The sequence below is a fragment of the Cavia porcellus genome, unplaced genomic scaffold (assembly GCF_034190915.1).
Source record: "Cavia porcellus strain 051 isolate PalLab524CR breed Dunkin Hartley unplaced genomic scaffold, mCavPor4.1 scaffold_8, whole genome shotgun sequence".
NCBI classification, from domain to species: domain Eukaryota; kingdom Metazoa; phylum Chordata; class Mammalia; order Rodentia; family Caviidae; genus Cavia; species Cavia porcellus.
Genome location: NW_026947491.1, coordinates 4,010,104 through 4,027,691, shown reverse-complemented (window position 1 = coordinate 4,027,691; position 17,588 = coordinate 4,010,104). Strand labels below are relative to the sequence as shown.

The following is a 17,588-nucleotide window of genomic DNA, read 5'->3' as shown; positions in this document are numbered from 1 at the left end:
GATGTGAGATAACCCATTTTCCTTGAGAATAAATAAGAAAGATCTACAATTTTTTTGTTGTTGTTTTGTTTTCTCTATTCCTTTTTAGGGAGTGGTGGTTTTGGGGAAGGCCTTGCTCACCTGCCTGCACTGGCCTGGAACTCAAGATCCTCCTGCCTCAGCCTCCTGAGGCACTGGTTTAAATATCTATAATCTTTAAATGGAGAAATCAGAGTGTAATTGTGCTCCTCAGACGTGGGGAGAAAGAGCTAAGGAACAGCCATGAACTGAAGGGGACTGCTTCCAAAGGACAGAATGCAGAGTGTGGAGGGACAGAGCAGATAACTGCTTTGTCTCTGTATAAACTATCCAATTTCTAATACCATTACATCTTTAACTTTGAAAAATAATTTTTAAAATTTGGGTAGCCTGGAGAGCAGGCCAGGCAGGAATGATGTATGTGCTGGTAATCCCAGCACTCTGGAGGCTGAGGCAGGAGGATCACTGTGAGCTCAAGGCCAATCTGAGTTAGATAGCAAGATCCTGCCTCAAAAAAGGACCAGCCTGTGTGCTGCTCTGAATTTTTCTACATTGTATAGAGATGCAGCTTTCAGACTGTGCCACTTCATAAAGCAATAGTTTGAGCTGAATTAGTCCATTTGAATACAAGTGCCAAGAGAGAATGCCTCCTGCCTTATTTGTTCAACTAAACAATCTTCCCAGTAAAACTAAGAAATACAAACTAACCTATTCATGGCAATATTGTTATCACAGTAAATCCTGACTGTAAGGACATGAGCATATCAGAAAACCACACAGGAACCTGCTATAATGGCACACACCTGTAATCTCAGGATTCTGGGAGGCTGAAGCAGGAACATGCAAAGTCTAAGCTCAGCATGGACAATTTAGCAACTTAGCAAAACTCTTGTCTCAAAATGAGAAATTTTAAAAAGGGGTGGGTGCCAAGGACCTAGGGTTTAAATCCCAGTACCAAAACAAAAACCAAAAAACTAAACACAGGCATTTATCAAACACACCAGATGCAACTCTAATACCAGCAGTCTGGGAGGCTGAGGCAGGTGCATCGCATGTTCAAGCCCAGTTGGGCCCCTTAGTGTGAAACTTAGTCTCCAAATCAAAAATCAAACAGGCCTGGCAATGAAGCTCAGTGTGAAAGCCCTAGGTTCAATCCCCAGTACCAGGGGATGGGGAGGGGGGCACCCAATGCCACCCCCTCCTCTGGCCTATATAAAAGGAGAACCACACATGGGCATCACTGACTCCACCCTCTGGTCATCATGGTACCATGACCTTACCCAGGAGAGCTCGCAGGCGAAGAGCTAGCAGGCAAAGAACTCCTGAGGTGTTGGCTCAGCAGTGCTTGGGACTCAGACTCACCCTTTTCCTCACAGCTTCGTATCTCTGCCACTGGGCTTTGTCTGTTAGTTCTTTTTTTTTTTTTTTATCGGTACCAGGGATCGAACTCACGACCGCCTGCTTACAAGGCAGGCGCTTATGCCGCTGAGCTAAATCCCCAGCCCCCTGTCTGTTAGTTCTTTATCCATCCTCTGGCAGAGCCTTCTGCGGGTTTATCAGCCCTGTGCCTTTACTCACTCTGCAGCTGTTTTTATTTATTTTGATTGATTGATTGGCCGATTGTCTTCTTGAGACAGGGTCTCACTATGCAGTTCAAGCTGGCCTTGAGCTCACTTTGTAGCCCAGGTTGGTCTCAAACTCACAATGATCCTCCTGCCTCAGCCTCCTGAGTGCTGAATACAGGCTTGAGCCACCACGCCCAGCTTGCAGCCTCTTTTAAACAGTGTGGCCACTTCCATAGCCTGCTGTGCCTTCAATATTACCAGGTGAAGTGGAATGTATAGATTTTACACTATAGATATTCATAATTAAGACTGCAATGGAATAAAACAACTATGATTGCCTTGGTCCCACAAGCAAGTGAAATCTAGAGCACTCAGTGAGTTAAAACTGATGGAATTGTGTAACTTTCAAATTTAGGTTATTCAGTGAACTCTAACATTACAGAAGGACACAAACGTGTCTATGTGTCTGTTCCAGGTTGATGACATAGCTTGCTCACAACAGATAGTAACATTTTAAATTGAACATCCTTTATTTCACCTCATTGTTTTGCTAAAGATACAGAGAAGTAAAATAAGACATCTGTCAGCTTATTGTCCTCTGATCTCTCTAAAGGTAACCCTACCACCCTTAAAAACTAGGTATCTTTGAAAAATTCTTTGGTGCTAGGAATTTGATCCAGGCCCTGGTATAACTGAGTCACACATACATCCAGTCCAATTACAGTATATACATTTTCATGAACTCAAATAACTACATACATTCTCATCACTCTTCATCTTGGCTTATGTAATGACCAACCACTACATTCTTTTAAAAGAAAATTTGGTTTTGCTTCTACTATGAACTGTTAAATTATGAATGTGAACTGGACATGGTGGCACAGGCCTATAATCCCAGTATTAAGGAGGCTGAGGCGGAAAGATCACCGCCAGTTTGCGGCCAGTGTGTGCTACTTAGTGAGTTCAGGGTCAGCCTGGACTGCACAGTGAGACCCTGTCTCTAAATAAATAAATAAATAAACAAACAAACAAACCATTATTTGAGAACGTGTTTCATGATTTTTGCTTCTACAGACAGGATCTCGCTGTGCAGCTCGCGGTGACCTTGAACTCACTGTATAGTCGAAGCTGGGCAAGAATGCCTGAGTATCTTTCTGACTCGTTGTTGGGATTACAAACTTGCACCACTGCACCCCCCCCCGCAATAGCCCATAAACGCTTCACAAATTCAGTTTACTCAAGTAACACACCTTTACAGAACTACGAATCATTTGAGGCAACATACTAAATCCTGAATTTCTCGGCATCTGTAATATTCTCAGTATATTTCATATATTTCAATACTCTTTAAAGTGCTTAATTCAGCTGCATTTTTACCGATTTAGCTGTAGTAGGGATTGAATCCTAGGCACACTGTACACCCTCATGCCTTTTTTAAATTTTGAGACAGTCTCAGTTAGCTGTCCAGCGTGGTCTCGAACTTGTCATCTCCCCGCCTCTTCGTCCCCAAAGCTGGTATTACAGACGGCTCCACCACGCCCGGCAGGCGTGGCCTTAAAGACGTGAATGTCAAGTAGAAAAAGTCGCATTTCCAGGAGCAGGCTCTTCTCACTCCATCTCCACGCGAAGTCAAGCCAAGTGAACCCGCCCGAGCTGCTGAGCTCACTCAAGCCGAGCAGATTTATTATTACTGGCCGCGCCACCGACTCCCATTCCCGGGCGACGCTTGCATCCAGGGCGGGCCGGGGCACCACGGCGCCGGCGCAGTGCAGTCCCCGGGCAGCGCGCGAATCCCGCCTCGCACGCCGGGAGGACCGGTCCCAGCGCCCTCCAGGGACCAGCGCAGCCACCTTCAGCCCCCGGGCCACCCGCGAGCCACCCGGCATCCCCGGCATGCTGGAGCAAGATCGCGGTGCACTTCCAGCCTCCAGGAGAGTGGAGATGTCCCTCCCGGCCACGCCCCCAAGGCCCTCCCAGGTCCCACCCCGTAAGGCCGGCGCGGGCGGGAGCTGCGTGCTCGCTCCCGCCCGGACGCGCAGCCACGCCCCGAGCGGGCGATGGACGCGCGATCCCGGCGCCCTCCGCGGTGACGTACGGTGCCGGGGCCGCGCTCGGGCGCCGTAGCCGCTATTATGGCGTCTGGGGCGCGGGCTGAGGAGAGGCGGCCGTAGTCTCCGTAGGGCGAGGCGCTGGCGGCCGGGCATGGAGCGCGGCCCCACGAGCCCGCAGCCGCTGGGACACGGGGTGGCGACCACACCAGCGCCGGAGGACCGACAAGAGAACCGGCTTGCAGCGGCAGACGGTCCCGGGGCGCGGGCGACGGAGAGCGGCGGCGCGGGCGGGCAGGGGGCGGCGGCCGGCACGGGGAGCTTCTTCGACCCCGCGTCTCCCGCGGGCTCCTCCTCCTCCACCTCCTCCTCCTCGGCCGTCCCGGGCGCCGACTCGAGGGAGCCCGCAGAGGAGAGCGCGGCGGCGCCGGCGGGAGGGCGGCGGGAGGTGACCGCCCGGCCAGAGCCAGCTGCGGCCGGGGACGCGCGCACCTGCCCCGAGGAGCCCCGCCGTGCCCGCGGCGCCTGCAGCAGCGCCAGCGACCCGAGCCCGCCCGAGGACTCGCCGAGCCTAGATTCCCTGGAGTCCTTCTCCAACCTGCACTCTTTCCCCAGCAGCTCCGAGTTCAACAGTGAGGAGGGCGCGGAGAGCCGGATCCCCGAGGAGGGGCAGGAGGGCGCGGCGGGGGCGCCCGGGGCTGCGCCTCTGTGCCGGGGGGGGAGGACGAAGACGACGCCGCACTGGGGCCAGCGGCCACCAAGGAGCGCTTCCCCGGGCAGTCGTGTGTATCACATCAAGTGGATCCAGTGGAAGGAAGAGAACACACCCATCATCACCCAGAATGAGAACGGGCCCTGCCCTTTGCTGGCCATCCTCAATGTTTTGCTTCTGGCCTGGAAGGTACATTCTGCAGTTTTCCACTTCCTACAGTTTTTGGGGAGGGGCACCACGGGGTGAGGAAGCTGCAGCTTGTCATTTACTGGCTTCCTTTCTTCTTGCATGTCCCCTTTGCTTCCCGTATGAAAATTGTTCTAGATTCCCCACGTTAAAAGGATATCCGTGTACATAAACATGTGTACATACTTAATATATATGTTGATGTGCAGTGTTTACAGGCTAGTGGAACTTACAACCTAATTATTTTAAGCTGTATTTTCTGTATTAGTATCACATGTGCAAAAAACTGACGAATGGGAGAAAGTAGTCTTTGCATGACATGGAATAAGTTTTGATGTTTGTGTTCAGTCTATTTTCCACCTAATGCTTCTGTAGTTTGGTGAAGATATTTAACAGAATGGTGACAAGGAAGTTGTGGCCCTTAGACGGATTCCATTTAAGGAAAAGGACTGGTCTGAGGCCCAATAATCGTAACTTGTAGTTTTTATTCTTTTGGGGGTAAGGGGGCAAATCTCAAACAGCCCAGGCTGGCCTAGATCCTCCCCCCTCAGCCTCTCCAGTGCTGGGATGACAGGTATATGTCATCATGCCCAGTAATTTCTACATTTTCAAAGATTCTGCTTTCATTTTATGCATGATTTTTATTTTTTCCTATCTCTGACGCTACATGAAAGGGTTGATATTATTACCAGTAACTATGCATCAGAATGTGATGAGGGAGCTAAAATTATTAACAGCAACAATAAGATAGGTAGTGGGAAAAAAAAAAAAAAAGAAAAAGAAAAAAGAATGGATAAATGTGTTGAGAACTCAGTCTCTCTGAGTTACCTGCGAGTGAAACTTCTCATTTAAGCGTTCAGTTTTAGGGTGCCAAGAAGATTATCCCAAGGCACCTGTTTTATTTTCAAATTTATAACTGTACTATAGAAAAAATGTCTGTGGGAGGAAAATAGGTTGGGTTATTCTGACCAGTTAGGAACAAAAGCAAGTAAAGCAAATGCTATTTATTAAATGTCTTGACTTCCTGTTGTTAGCAAGGGCCAATCCAGAAAAACAAAAGATGAACTGAGGATGAAGCTCATGGTAGAGCACCTGCCTAGAGTGCACTGTACTCTGGGTTTGGTCCCCAGCACCCTGCCCCCCACCACAATCTTTAAAAGTAAGATTAGAAACATTGCTATCACCTGTGTAAGATAGCGCCAGTCTTTTGGAGCGGGGGCAGTGCCTGCTCTGGAGTTGTCAAAATGTTTGGGATTGCTGCACTGAGTTAGTTGACGTTAGAGAGTAGTAAATACTACTAGGTTACACAGAGCAAATAGAAATGCGTTAGATACCCAAAGGGGGAAATTTTTCTTTGGTCTAGCATAGCCCCAGAAAGCTTTATGGAATTGTGAGTCTTAAACCAAGCTTTTAAGGGAAAGAAGAATAAAAAAAATTTAATTCTTGAGGGAGAAGAGTGTAAACAAAAGTAATGAAAACAGAGTGGATATTTTGTGTACTTTTGTGTGTGTTTATTAGATGACAAGCAGTAAGTTCATATTGGAGAATGATAAAATATTGAAAAGGCAAAGAAGACACACTAGATGGAAGCACTTGAACGGCGAATTGTATTTGGTTCTATGGGCCAGAGTCCCCACTTGCTTCTGCAGGAAGGAATGCCTTAGTTTCCTTTAGGCTTTTGTCTTCTTCGTATCCATACTGCAGAACTTCAGAGGAAGGAGGGAAGTACCCAGTGCCTGGCGTGCTCGGGAGTAGATGAGCATTGCACTGGCTCTGAGGGATTGGAGAGCGTGATCACAGTCGGGGTTGCCAGTCTGTGTGGAATGCACAGGTGAGTGCAGTGCGAATCTGCCCACAGGTAGCTCACGATATAGCATGGAGGCAGACAGATAAACTAATTGTAGAGCAGTGTGCAACAGAAGTGCACAGGTCAGGGTAATTTGGGGATGAAACTGCCATCCGAAGTTTTCATAGCAGAGAGAACCTGAGAACCAGGTCTGCGGCTGAATGAGAAAAGGCCTTTGGCCAAGGGATGCTGAAGGAGAAAAGGGTGTATTGTTTGGGACCTCCAGCCTTGGCTGAAATGCATTGGAAGAAGGAAAAGAAATAGGTAGTTTTGGTTAGACTGTGAATGAGCAGACATCCTAATGAATTTTGAAGTTTCTCTTATGAGTTGTGGTTTTCAGCCTCCCTTTTTTTTTTTTTTTGCTTCTAGGTTAGTTTTGTTTTATAGTACTGGGGATTGAACCAGGAACTTTTGCCCTGAGCTATACTACATCTCCAGTACTTTTTAAATTTTTCTGAGACAGGGTCTCAAATTGCTGAGGCTTGGCTCAGTCTTGCAGTCCTGCATCTTCCTCTCAGAGTGCCAAGATTTCAGATGGGCACTTATGGCTTTCTATAGCTTTAATGCCCACAGAAATCAGTTATTACTAATCATTACTGATTGATAGGAAGATTGGTGTAAATGGAATCATTTTAGATAGGAAAGTTAATGCCAAAGTTTGGTTGTGTCCAGTTGGGAAGAAACATGTTAGGTCTCGGGAAAGAGATCAAAATGCTGAGAAAAGTTAAGTGGAAGAATTAGTGTATAGATGAAAGAACAATAATGAGAATAAATGAATTCTCCATAGGGAGTGGTCAGCTGTAGTTCTCAACCTTTTTCTATCCCAGCATACAGGAAGACTTACAAATTGCTGACAGAAACATGTTGGCTGTCTTATTACCTCTGTTTCTCCACTTAGTCCTTCGCTCCATTCGCCACAAGAGAAAGAGAGGAAGAGAGTAGTAAAAGTGGAAGAATATTTCCAGCAAAGAGCGTAAGAGTGAAACCAGCATATGCACCATTTGACATGTACAGTGGGATAAAAAGTAGAACAGTGTCATCCTAGTCAGGACGTGTCGATGTCCGCTCCCGGCCGGCAGGAAGGACACACGACAAAGTCTGGTAGTGGACAACCTTTTTTTTTTATTTTTCTTTTCTGTACAGCCTGCCCTGGGTTCTCCCAGCTGAAGCCTCCTCTGGTCCGCTCCCCGCGGCTCCTTCTGGGCTTCTACTTCCGGGCTTCTTCTTCCCCCCCAGGGGTGGCACCAGTATATATACGGATACAGTGTCCAATCATGTTAAAGTGAGCAAGGCAAGCTGATTGGCTAACATCATCAGTTGCCAGGCAGACTATATTGTTGAGCGGGTTGCTTACGCGGTAAGCAGGAAACTAACGTGCTCGATGGGAGGGGTAATCTACCTCAGGCTTTGCTCTTTACCACAGGCCGCACGTCCGCCGCGCAAGGCGAGCTATCACAGACGCGGCTCCCAACAAGGACGAGAGTCTAGAATTTTAGAAATTGGTCAGTTACCTTGGGTAATACAGTAGCATCAAGGAGCATATTGAATAGGAAAGATTTTGCCAAGAAGAACAAATATGGCTACAACATTGCCAAAAAATCAGAGTAATACAGAATCCTAAGACTTAGGTGGTTCTCTTCACAAGAAATGAACAATCTGGGTTTCTGGAGGAACAGAACAAGGAAATTTCAGAGACAACGCAGTGAGGTAGGTGAAAATTGAACCTTCATTATTTTCCATTTTTGCAAAATAATTACCAAAATCAGTAATTAAAGAGGCGAGAGATAAAAGTATTGAGAAGTTTAGGGTTTAAAAAAAAAAAATATATATATATATATATATTTATTTATTTATTTAAGACAGGGTCTCTCTCCCATGTTCTTCAGGCTGGCTTTAAATTCACTAGCCTAGGCTGGCCTCAAACTCGGCAGCTCTCTGCAGCAGCCTCTTGAGTGCTGAGGTTTCAGGTGTGCGCCACCATACCTAGCCTGCCTTAATATTTTTATATATGTAAGAGTATTAATGTAAAAACAGGGCTGGGGATTTAGCTCAGCAGCATAAGTGCTTGCGTGGCAAGTGCAAGATCGTGAGTTCAATCCCCGGTACCAAAAAAAAAAAGTATTAATGTAAAAATGGTCACTACTTTCTTATACTTTTCTTTTTGGTGGGGGGGAAAGAATGTTACAGATTTGAGGCCAATGTACTGTACACACAAAAAAACTTATGTGGAACCTATAGTGTACATTTTGATAGAGGACATAAAGTATTATAAGACCTAACCGTCGTGTTAGCATTAGCATTTTTGTAGAACGAATGCAGTGTTTTAACTGAAGATGCTGGAGATACGTAGCCTATCCTCCTTTTCGGTAGGGAGTTCTTTTCCCCATTTTCTTTTTGTAGTACTAAGGATTGGACCTAGGGCTTCTGGTCTTAGCTATAGCCCCAGCAAACACCTGCATTCCCGGCTACTCAGGGGACAGAGGGATAGAAAAGGTTGAGAACTACAGCTGACCACTCCCTATGGAAAATTCATTTATTCTCATTATTGTTCTTTCATCTATACACTAATTCTTCCATTTAACTTTTCATAAATTGTTGATGAGGTGCTGAATTGCCCAGGGTGGGCTGAAACTCACAGTCCTCATGCTTCAGCCTTCCAGAATGCTGCGATTGCAGGCACGCACCAACACGCCCAGCTTGTTTTCTTTCTTTGCTTGTTAGGAGCTAAAGCTGTGTCTTGCTGTAGGTCAAGGGAAGAATGCCAAGATCCTGAAGCAAAATTGTTTTATGGTAGACTGGTGACTCCACACATCAATCTAGAAACTGTAAGATAAGAATTGATGCATTTGATTCTGTAAAATATTTAGAGTTTAAAATTAAAAATGAAACAAATACACCCCCATACACACACCAAAAACAAACCCAGCTAAACTAAATCAAAGCACACTATAGACTGAGAGGAATACTGCATTGCCCAAGTGACCTGTTAGAGAGCTAACATCCTTTTATTGTTTCTTGAGCTAGTCTCACCGTGTATCCAAGCTGGCCATGAACTCCAGAGTTTCTGGCTGGGCCTCCCCAAGTGCTGGGATGCAGGTGTGTGCCACAATGCCTGGCTTTCCCCTCTCTGCTTGATGACATTGCTTTGCTACATACTTCTTGCTTCTCGTTGGGATTTATTATTTTTTTCCTCTTTTCCTAAACAACCATTGGAAGTCTTTTGAACATCTATTACTTACACAAAAGAAGCACAAATGGTGAGCCAAAGGTTTCATCTCAGTCTCTGCCCTCTGGGCTTTAAATGTAGATATTATAAGATGAGATTAATAGTTTCACACAGTGGTTTTGTTTCTGGAGCAGATTGAAGGAGCACAAGTGGGCCTTTCGTCCCCACGCTGTGCCAAGCATTAGGACTGGTGGTGCGTCTTTGGTTGTTCCTGATCACGAGACAGTGACACTGCCCGAGTGTGCTTGCTGCCTGTCAGTGACAGCTGTGCTCGCTTGCTTCTCTGCCTTCCAGGCGGGTCAGCTATACTCTTCTCTGTCTTCCAACCTTGTGTATTGAGACCAGGTCAAGGCTGTTGGGTACAGGAGGTATGAACAGTCATAAGCTTTAAATAATAATAATAAAGTATTCGAATTTTTTCCTCAAAGTACTGGGGATTGAACCTAGGGTCTCTCAAGCTTGCCTCTGAGCCATATGTATCCCTGGCCCTGAGGCTCTTGTGTTGTCCAGGCTGGCCCTGAGCTTGCCTCTGTCCCCTGAGTGCTGGGATTACAGGTGTGTGCCTCTGCACCCAGCTGTACTTTAATGTTTTTAAGTACTGAGTTACTCTCAGTAATGAATAAAGATACAGAGAGAAAGTAAAATGTAAAGCATGATGCATAATGGTTTATATACATTTTATTGGGTGAATCCAAAATTGAAGGGGTATTGAGGATCCTCAAGTTTTTTGAGTTCTTTGAATAAATGCGAAAGGCTGCATTTCTTGAGTCTCATTAATACTTTTAATAGTCTCAAAATAATTTCTTTGCAATTTCAGCTAACAAAGCATGAATGATATGTATTCACCCTGAATATATTAGTGTACATATGTCTGTACTGCGTATTTGAAATTAGTGAAGTGTGAAGTATGGAGAAATCCTATGGTTCAGCTGGTCCATTACCGTAAGAACAGTTGTCCCGGCCCGGGGTTTAGCTCAGTGGTGTAAGCACCTGCCCTGGCAAGCACGAGGTCATGAGTTAGATCCCCAGTACCAAAAAAAAACAAAAAGAACAGTTGTCTCCCAGTGTCTGTGGGGATTGTTCCCAGGATCTCCGTGGGTGTTCCGGTCTCTTGTATGTAATGTGTAATGGCATTGTGTTTGCATATGACCTATGTACTTTCTCCTGTGTGTTTTAAATTATTTCAATTGCTTATAATACTTAATACAATGTAAGTGCTATGTAAATAGTTGTCACACCAAATTGATTTTGTTTCTTTGTTTTTTTGTCTTTTAACTTTTTTTTTTTTATCGGTACCAGGGGGATCGAACTCATGACTACCTGCTTGCAAGGCAGGTACTTATGCTGCTGAGCTAAATCCCCAGACCCATATTTTTTGTCTTTTCAAGTAAGGGTTTTTGCTCAGCAGTTGCCACTGGCCTTGAGCTCACTTTGTGACCCACGCTGGCCTCAGATTTAAAGCGATTCTTCTGCCTCAGCTTCTGAGTGCTGGGGTCATAGGCATGGGGCACCATGCCCATGTGATTATTTTTGTTGTTGTTTTGGGGGATTTTTATTTTTTTATTTATTTTTGGCTTTTTGAGATACGGTTTCACCCTGCAGTTCAGGCTTGCATTGCTTCTCCTACCTCAGCCTCAGGAGTGCTGGGATTATAGACATGTACCACCATGCCCAGCTAGATGGTTCGAAGAAACATGGCAACTAAAGAGTGTGCATGTTCAGTATAGGTGCCATTCTCCCCTGAGCATTTTCTTTTTTTTTTTTTTTTTTTTTTTTGTCTTTTCGGTACCAGGGATCGAACTCACCACTGCCTGCTTGCAAGGCAGGTGCTTATGCCACTGAGCTAAATCCCCAGCCCCCTCCCTGAGCATTTTCTGATCTGGTTGATTGAACCTACAGATGTGGAACCTGTGCATATGGAGGGCCAACAATAATGGAAAGAATACACTGGTATGAGTCAAATACTCTGAATTTAAAATGTTATCTCACACCAAGCTGTGGGGCCGCCACCTGTGATCTCAGGACACTGGGGGTCTGAGGCAGGAAGATTGAGAGTTCAGGTCCAGACGTTGACTCAACACAAAACGAAGCAGGTTATCTCCTGAGTTCTTAACTTGCTGTTCGAGTATCAAACAGATTAGCACAGTTCTAAAGTGGCACCATTTTTCCTATAAACTTACCTTCAGTTGCCAAATTCCATAATTTGGATATTCGAGCAATCCTAATTTTTAGAATAAAAGCCTTCATTCTTTTCCTGGCAGCCTCTACTATTTATTGGTCAAAAAGTTCAGACTTAGCTGGAAATATGTTCAGGCTTTTTGTTTTGTTTTGTGCCGCAAACCTTGGGCCTTGTATGTGCTGGACAAGCTCAGGATCAGCGAGCTGCACCCTGAGTATGTTGCTCAATATTTTACTGAATGGAAGTGTTCTGTTCATTGTTTTATGAATTTGTAAATAAGGGTTTTTGAAATTTATGAGTACATTTTACGTTCCTTATAGGGGGTTGGTGTGTGTACTTCGCATATCTTCCTCCCTTTCTCATTCCCCTTCCCTCTCACTCTCTGCTTTCATCTCTTGGTCTCTTTCTCTACTTCTAGTTACCTGTCTTTTTTTTTTTTGCTGTTTATATTTTGGGTTTCTCATATAAGATTAACCATGTGATACTTAAACTTGTGTGTCTGACACCTGTTAATACTGTATATTGGAAAAGATAATTGGCTTTGGTGTTAGATCCAATTCACATTACAACCCTGTTACTTACTTTGATCAGCTGTTTTAAAACCTAGCCAGGCCAGTAATCTTAGCACTCAGGCAGGCTGAGACAGGATGATTGGTACAAACCGAAGGGTAACCTAGCTCCGTAGCCAGTCCAGGGCCAGCCTACCTGCATAGCAAGACACTGTTTCCAAAAAACCTTCATGTGGTTTTGAATTAAGGTAATACTACCTGTTTCACAGGATTGCCATGGAATAAGGGAAGAATCGAATGGCAGTTAGTAGCTAATCCAGTAAAGACCAGAGACCTTCGAAGACTCAGTTTCAGCCAGGCATAGTGCCACTAGGAAGGCTGAGGCAGGAAGAAGGTCCAGAGTTAGAGGCCACTTGGGCTACACAGTGAATTCAAGGCCTGCCTGAACTGCGTGGTGAAACACTGTATCAAATAAATAAAACCTCAGTTTTGGATCTCAAGTATTTCCTCAACTTCCAAATTGTGTTGGAGCAGGGTGTGGTGGCACACAGGTGTAGTTCTAGCATTCTGGGAAGCTGAAACGGGAAGATCACAAGTTCAGGCCTGGCCTGGACAATTTAGTGAGACCCCATCTCAAAAAACAAAACACAAAACAAAACACAAAACATACAAAGGGCTGTGGATGTAGCTTGGTGGGAAGACCGTGGGTTCAGTCTCCAGTAGTGAAAGAGAAGAGAAAGAAACAGCATTGCCAGGGTCTAAGATTCATCTTGCGTGCCCTTTCGAAGATTAACGCCTCTCTTTCCCCTGTGGGTACTATATCCTAATTTTCACAGTATCTTTTTCCTTACTGTTGTTCTTGGTATTTTTACTGCCTAAATGTGTAGCTCTAAACAGCACGTAGTAGTTTACTTCTGTTATTTCTGTGCATGTGTCTTTGCACATGTGCGTCTGTTGTTGAAGACTGAACCCTGTCGTTCTCTCCCACTGAGCTGCATCCCAGCTAAGTTGCCCAGCATGGCCTCAGACTTGTGATTTTCTGCCTCTGTCTCCCAGGTATCCGGGATTACAGGTGTATGACAGTATGCCTGGCATCAGTTTTTAAACTTTACATTACAAGTAGAATCATACAGATGAATTCTTCATTGTTTAATAGTACTTTAATACTGTATTCATTAAATGGCCAGAGTGGACTTAATGGAATGTCTGCCATATTTGGTACCTGTTCCTGCTCTATAACCAAATGGTCTGTCATGCACTGTGGGAGGTGCAAAGACAGTTAGGAATGGGGTAACAGACAGAACTTGGCTTTGAACCCAGATTTCTCAGTGTCTCTTACAGCACCGTGATACTCTTATGGCAGTAGGAAATGTTAAGGTGTGAGTATGGTAGACAAGCATAGTAGAGCTATCCCAACATACGTAAATATTTAGGTTTCTGACCTCAAGAAGTACTTGAGTCATCTGAAGCACTGAATTTTATAGACTGTTCTTTCTTTTTCAGGTGAAACTCCCCCCAATGATGGAAATCATCACTGCTGAGCAGCTGATGGAATATTTAGGTTAGTATTGAAGAGCGGATGATTTTATATTTCTTTCAAAATTGGTATATTACACAGGCTCACCTTTCTGAAGTAATAATATAATTTGAATTTTTAATTAAAAAATGTTTACAAGGATGTTAGTGTTGTTGGGTATTATATAGCCTTCTCCTAAGCAACAGTGAAATTCTGTAACAGAAATAAGGAGAGTGAGTATATCCCGGAAACAAGATGCATATTAATTCCTGTAAACCGCAGAAAGGGAGAAGGCACAGAAACTGACACTACATATAGCTAGTATTTAAAAATATTAGATAGACATGAATTAGAGTGAAAGCAGTGGGCTGGAGCTGTAACCTGGTGGTTGAGTGCGTGCCTACCTGTGCAAGGGCCTGGTTTGGTCCTCAACACTATAAAATTTAAAAATGACAAAGGTGACTTATGGCATTGCTTTCAAAACTTTGATTTTTGGATTATGCCAGATTTTGAAATACTAATTATTGGCCTGCAGTGGAATAGGAACTTATTCCAGGCTGTAAAACATTTATAATTTCATTCATTAGTAAATATACTATTTAGTTCATCTGTAATTTTTTCATAGCAAAAAAAAATTTTTTTTTTCTATTCTGGGAATTGAACCCAGGGCCTTAGTATTAAACTATATCCCCCAGTCCTTTTTAAAATTATTTTTTAAATTTTGAGACGGGGGGGGGGGGGGGGGGGCTTAGCTCAGCGGCGTAAGCGCCTGTCTTGCAAGTGCGCAGTCGTGAGTTCGATCCCTGGTACCGATAAAAAAGAAAAAGACAAAAGACAAAAAAAAAGAAATTTTGAGACAGGGTCTTTGTAAATTGCCAGTGGGCTGGATAGGAATTTGGGATTCTTCTGCTTCAGACATGCTGGGATTATAGGCAAGCAGCACTATGCCTGAAAGAATTTTCTTGATGAGGGAAGCAATGTATTTTTGTTGCTGTTGTTCTGTTTTGTTTATTTTGTTTTGATTTTAATTAAGTTTCTTGGTACATTTCAAATATACATAATCATTTTCATCTTAGGGACTTTGTGCCTGTACATTACTTCCCTCAGTTCTCTCTCTTTTTTTTTTTCTTTGCATTCTCTTATCCTCCCTTCAGTCCTTCTTCCCCTCCTTATTTACCAAAGCTTTGTTCTGTTTCTGGGGTTTTTTGCTTTTTTGGGGGGAAACAATGTGTTAAACGAAGAATTTATGTACTCATTCTGTTATCAGATAGGTAATCTTTTTTGTCAGCTGATAGTTTGTTTCCATCATTCCAAACAACCCACTGATTTGATTTTATGTTTTAATTTTTTGTAAGATAGAGGCTTAGTGGAGTAAGCCTCTTGGGATTGTAGCTTTGGAAGGCCCTTTTCTTGTGTAATTATATCATTTAATCCTTACTCCCTGGCCACGGGCCTGGGCCTTGTACTTACAGACAGATGACTGAGCACTGTACCTAGAAACCGCCGAGCAGACTTCCTTTTTATCCCTCTTAATTAGCTAATGATTTTTACACTTCAGGATTTCCAAAATCTGTGTCATGAAGAAGGCTGATTGTGCTTGCTCCTTTTGAGGAGCAGTCAGTGTGACTCCAGGGAGTCGCAGAGGGCGGGAAGGGGAGCTCAGAGGGTTAATGGCACCTGATCCCATGGGCCCAGTGGGCTGTTATGATGGAGACTTGGACAACTACTGAGTGAGCTGGGAGGCTGAGGCAAGAGGATCACACTTTTGAGCATAGCTTAGACAATTTAGCAGCGTAGATATTGCTTCAAAAAAAAAAAATTTTTTTTTTAAGAAGTTGCTCAGTGTGAGGGCCCTGTGTTCAATTCCCAGTACTGCCAAAAGAAAAAAAAGTTAGGAAAGAAAGAACAGGTATGGAGAAGAAAACAGGTAGCTGTGATTTTCTAGATTCCAGGTGAAGAAGTTTTCAAATACAGTGAGGATAGCCAGATCTCAATCAGCAGGGTGAAGACTGAAGTTGCCCATGGCTGTTGCCATCACTGGCAGAGCTTGACAGCCTGAGTGAGTGTGCTGCCTGGAGATAAGTGAGGACTGGAGGCCTCACACAGACGGCACCAGTGTAAGATGAAGCGGGCACCTCGGGAACGGGGCTGTAGTGGTCCTCAGTGATCCTTGCTCTTCAGGAGGATGAGGCAGGAAAATCCAGAGTTCAAAGCCTGTCTGGGCAGTTGAGTGAGACTTAGCTCAAAATAAAAAACCTGGCGTAGTGGCTCACACCTGTAATTCTAGCATTGTGGGAAACCCAGGAAGGATTAGCAAATTAGTGACTTCTCAAGACACCTTGATTTATGTTTTTTTGGTGTTGTTTTCTTTTTTTTTAGAGACAGGGTGTGCTTTGTAGTGCAGCTGACTTTAAACTCACTATGTAGCCCAGCATGGCCTTGAACTCACAGCTGTCGTGCCTCAGCCTTCCTGTGGTGCAGTTATAGGCTGGCTCCACCCACTGGCCTACAAACTTACTTAAAAGGGCTGGTGGCCAGGCATGGTGGTACATGCCTGTGATCCCAGCACTCAGAGACTGAAGCAGGAGGATCACTGTGAGTTCGAGGCCAGCCTGAATTGCATATAGTGAAACTCTGACCCAAAAAAAAGTGGGGCAGTGGGGGGAGTTGGGAATGTAATGCTCCCTCCCTAGTTTTAGTACCCAGTACAGCATAAATAAATGAGCTAAGCTAGGAGTATAGCTTAGTGGTAGAGTGGTTCTGTATTCCATTCCCAGTGCCTCAAAAACCAACTAATCAACAAACAAAAACAGGACTAGGGATATGGCTCAGTGGTAGAACACTTGCCGAGCACACTCCTGTCCCTGGATTGGGGGATGTTACATACAAAGCTAAGTGTGGCGAGGCAGGCCTGCAGTCCTGGCCACTAAGGTAGATGACTCAAGAGGATAACTGATCCCGAGAGTTAAAAAGTTTAAATGTGGAATGCCATATAATTCTGAAGTTTGACATCTAGTATTTGCTTAAAAGAGCTAAAAAAGTAGATGTCTAAACAAAAACTTGCACAGGAATATTTATAAAATTATTTGTAATAGCCAAAGAGTAGAAGCAGTCCAGATGTCTTACCAACTTATAAGTGGATGAACAGATATGTCCATATATAAGAGAGTTGGGCGTGGTAGCGCATGGTTCTCTTCCCAGCACTTAGGAGGCTGAGCCAGGAGGCTCATCGTGAATTTGATCCTGGGCTACATAATGAGCTCAAGTCTAGCATAAAGTGTATAGCAAAGTCCTGTCTCAATAAAAACATAGAGTTGTAAGTGAAAAATAAGGTGAATGTTTACAATTTAAAAAATTTATTACAGTAGAAGGCATTGCCATTAATCCGTGTCAAAATACTCCTCACTTTGAACATACTTACCCATGGTTCTTGGCTAATTTTCAGAGGTGTTCTGGAAGCCCTGTTTTGTAAGCATTTTAGTCGCACTGTCCCGCTGCCTTGATGTCCTGCATCAGTCAAAGCTTTTACCTTTCTAAGTCTTTCTGGCTCTGAGGGAGCAGAAGTTACGCAGCCACGTGAGTCGAGGACATAGTCATGTTAGTGCGAGCCTGTCTTGACACGGTGGGCGGCTCAGAGGCTACAGTTCCCGCCTTTGAGAGCTGCTGGGAACAAGTGTGCTCCCTTACGCTTGCTTGTTGTAAGTGGGGAGTGCGGTTCTGACGGCAGAGAGCCCCAGCAGAGCCGGCCGGCAGTGTGATTCACTGATAGCACAGAGGGGTGAG

At 44.6% G+C, this 17,588-nt stretch overlaps 2 protein-coding genes across 13 annotated transcripts in view; one reads left to right on the top strand and one right to left on the bottom strand.

The window, feature by feature from the left end:
* Window positions 1-3,641: 3,641 nt before the first annotated feature.
* The window catches only part of LOC106025017 (ubiquitin carboxyl-terminal hydrolase MINDY-2-like), a 29,818-nt gene continuing 15,871 nt past the window's right edge, over window positions 3,642-17,588 (top strand). For 4 of the 6 annotated variants that reach the window (XM_063254110.1, XM_063254109.1, XM_063254108.1 and 1 more), the window contains exons 1-2: window positions 3,642-4,532; window positions 13,793-13,850. In XM_063254110.1, coding sequence (XP_063110180.1) covers window positions 3,786-4,532; window positions 13,793-13,850 — 805 coding nt within the window. In that variant the 5' untranslated portion in view covers window positions 3,642-3,785. The remainder of the gene's footprint in view (window positions 4,533-13,792; window positions 13,851-17,588) is intronic. The other 2 variants (XM_063254112.1, XM_063254113.1) reach the window with 1 other exon arrangement.
* Window positions 7,478-17,588, bottom strand: part of LOC106029126 (ubiquitin carboxyl-terminal hydrolase MINDY-2-like) — a 29,675-nt gene continuing 19,564 nt past the window's right edge. For 2 of the 7 annotated variants that reach the window (XM_063254101.1, XM_063254107.1), the window contains 2 exons: window positions 9,615-9,953; window positions 7,478-9,198 (listed from right to left, as the gene is read on the bottom strand). In XM_063254101.1, the coding sequence (XP_063110171.1) occupies window positions 9,901-9,953 (53 nt within the window). In that variant the 3' untranslated portion in view covers window positions 7,478-9,198; window positions 9,615-9,900. The other 5 variants (XM_063254104.1, XM_063254106.1, XR_001202789.2 and 2 more) reach the window with 4 other exon arrangements.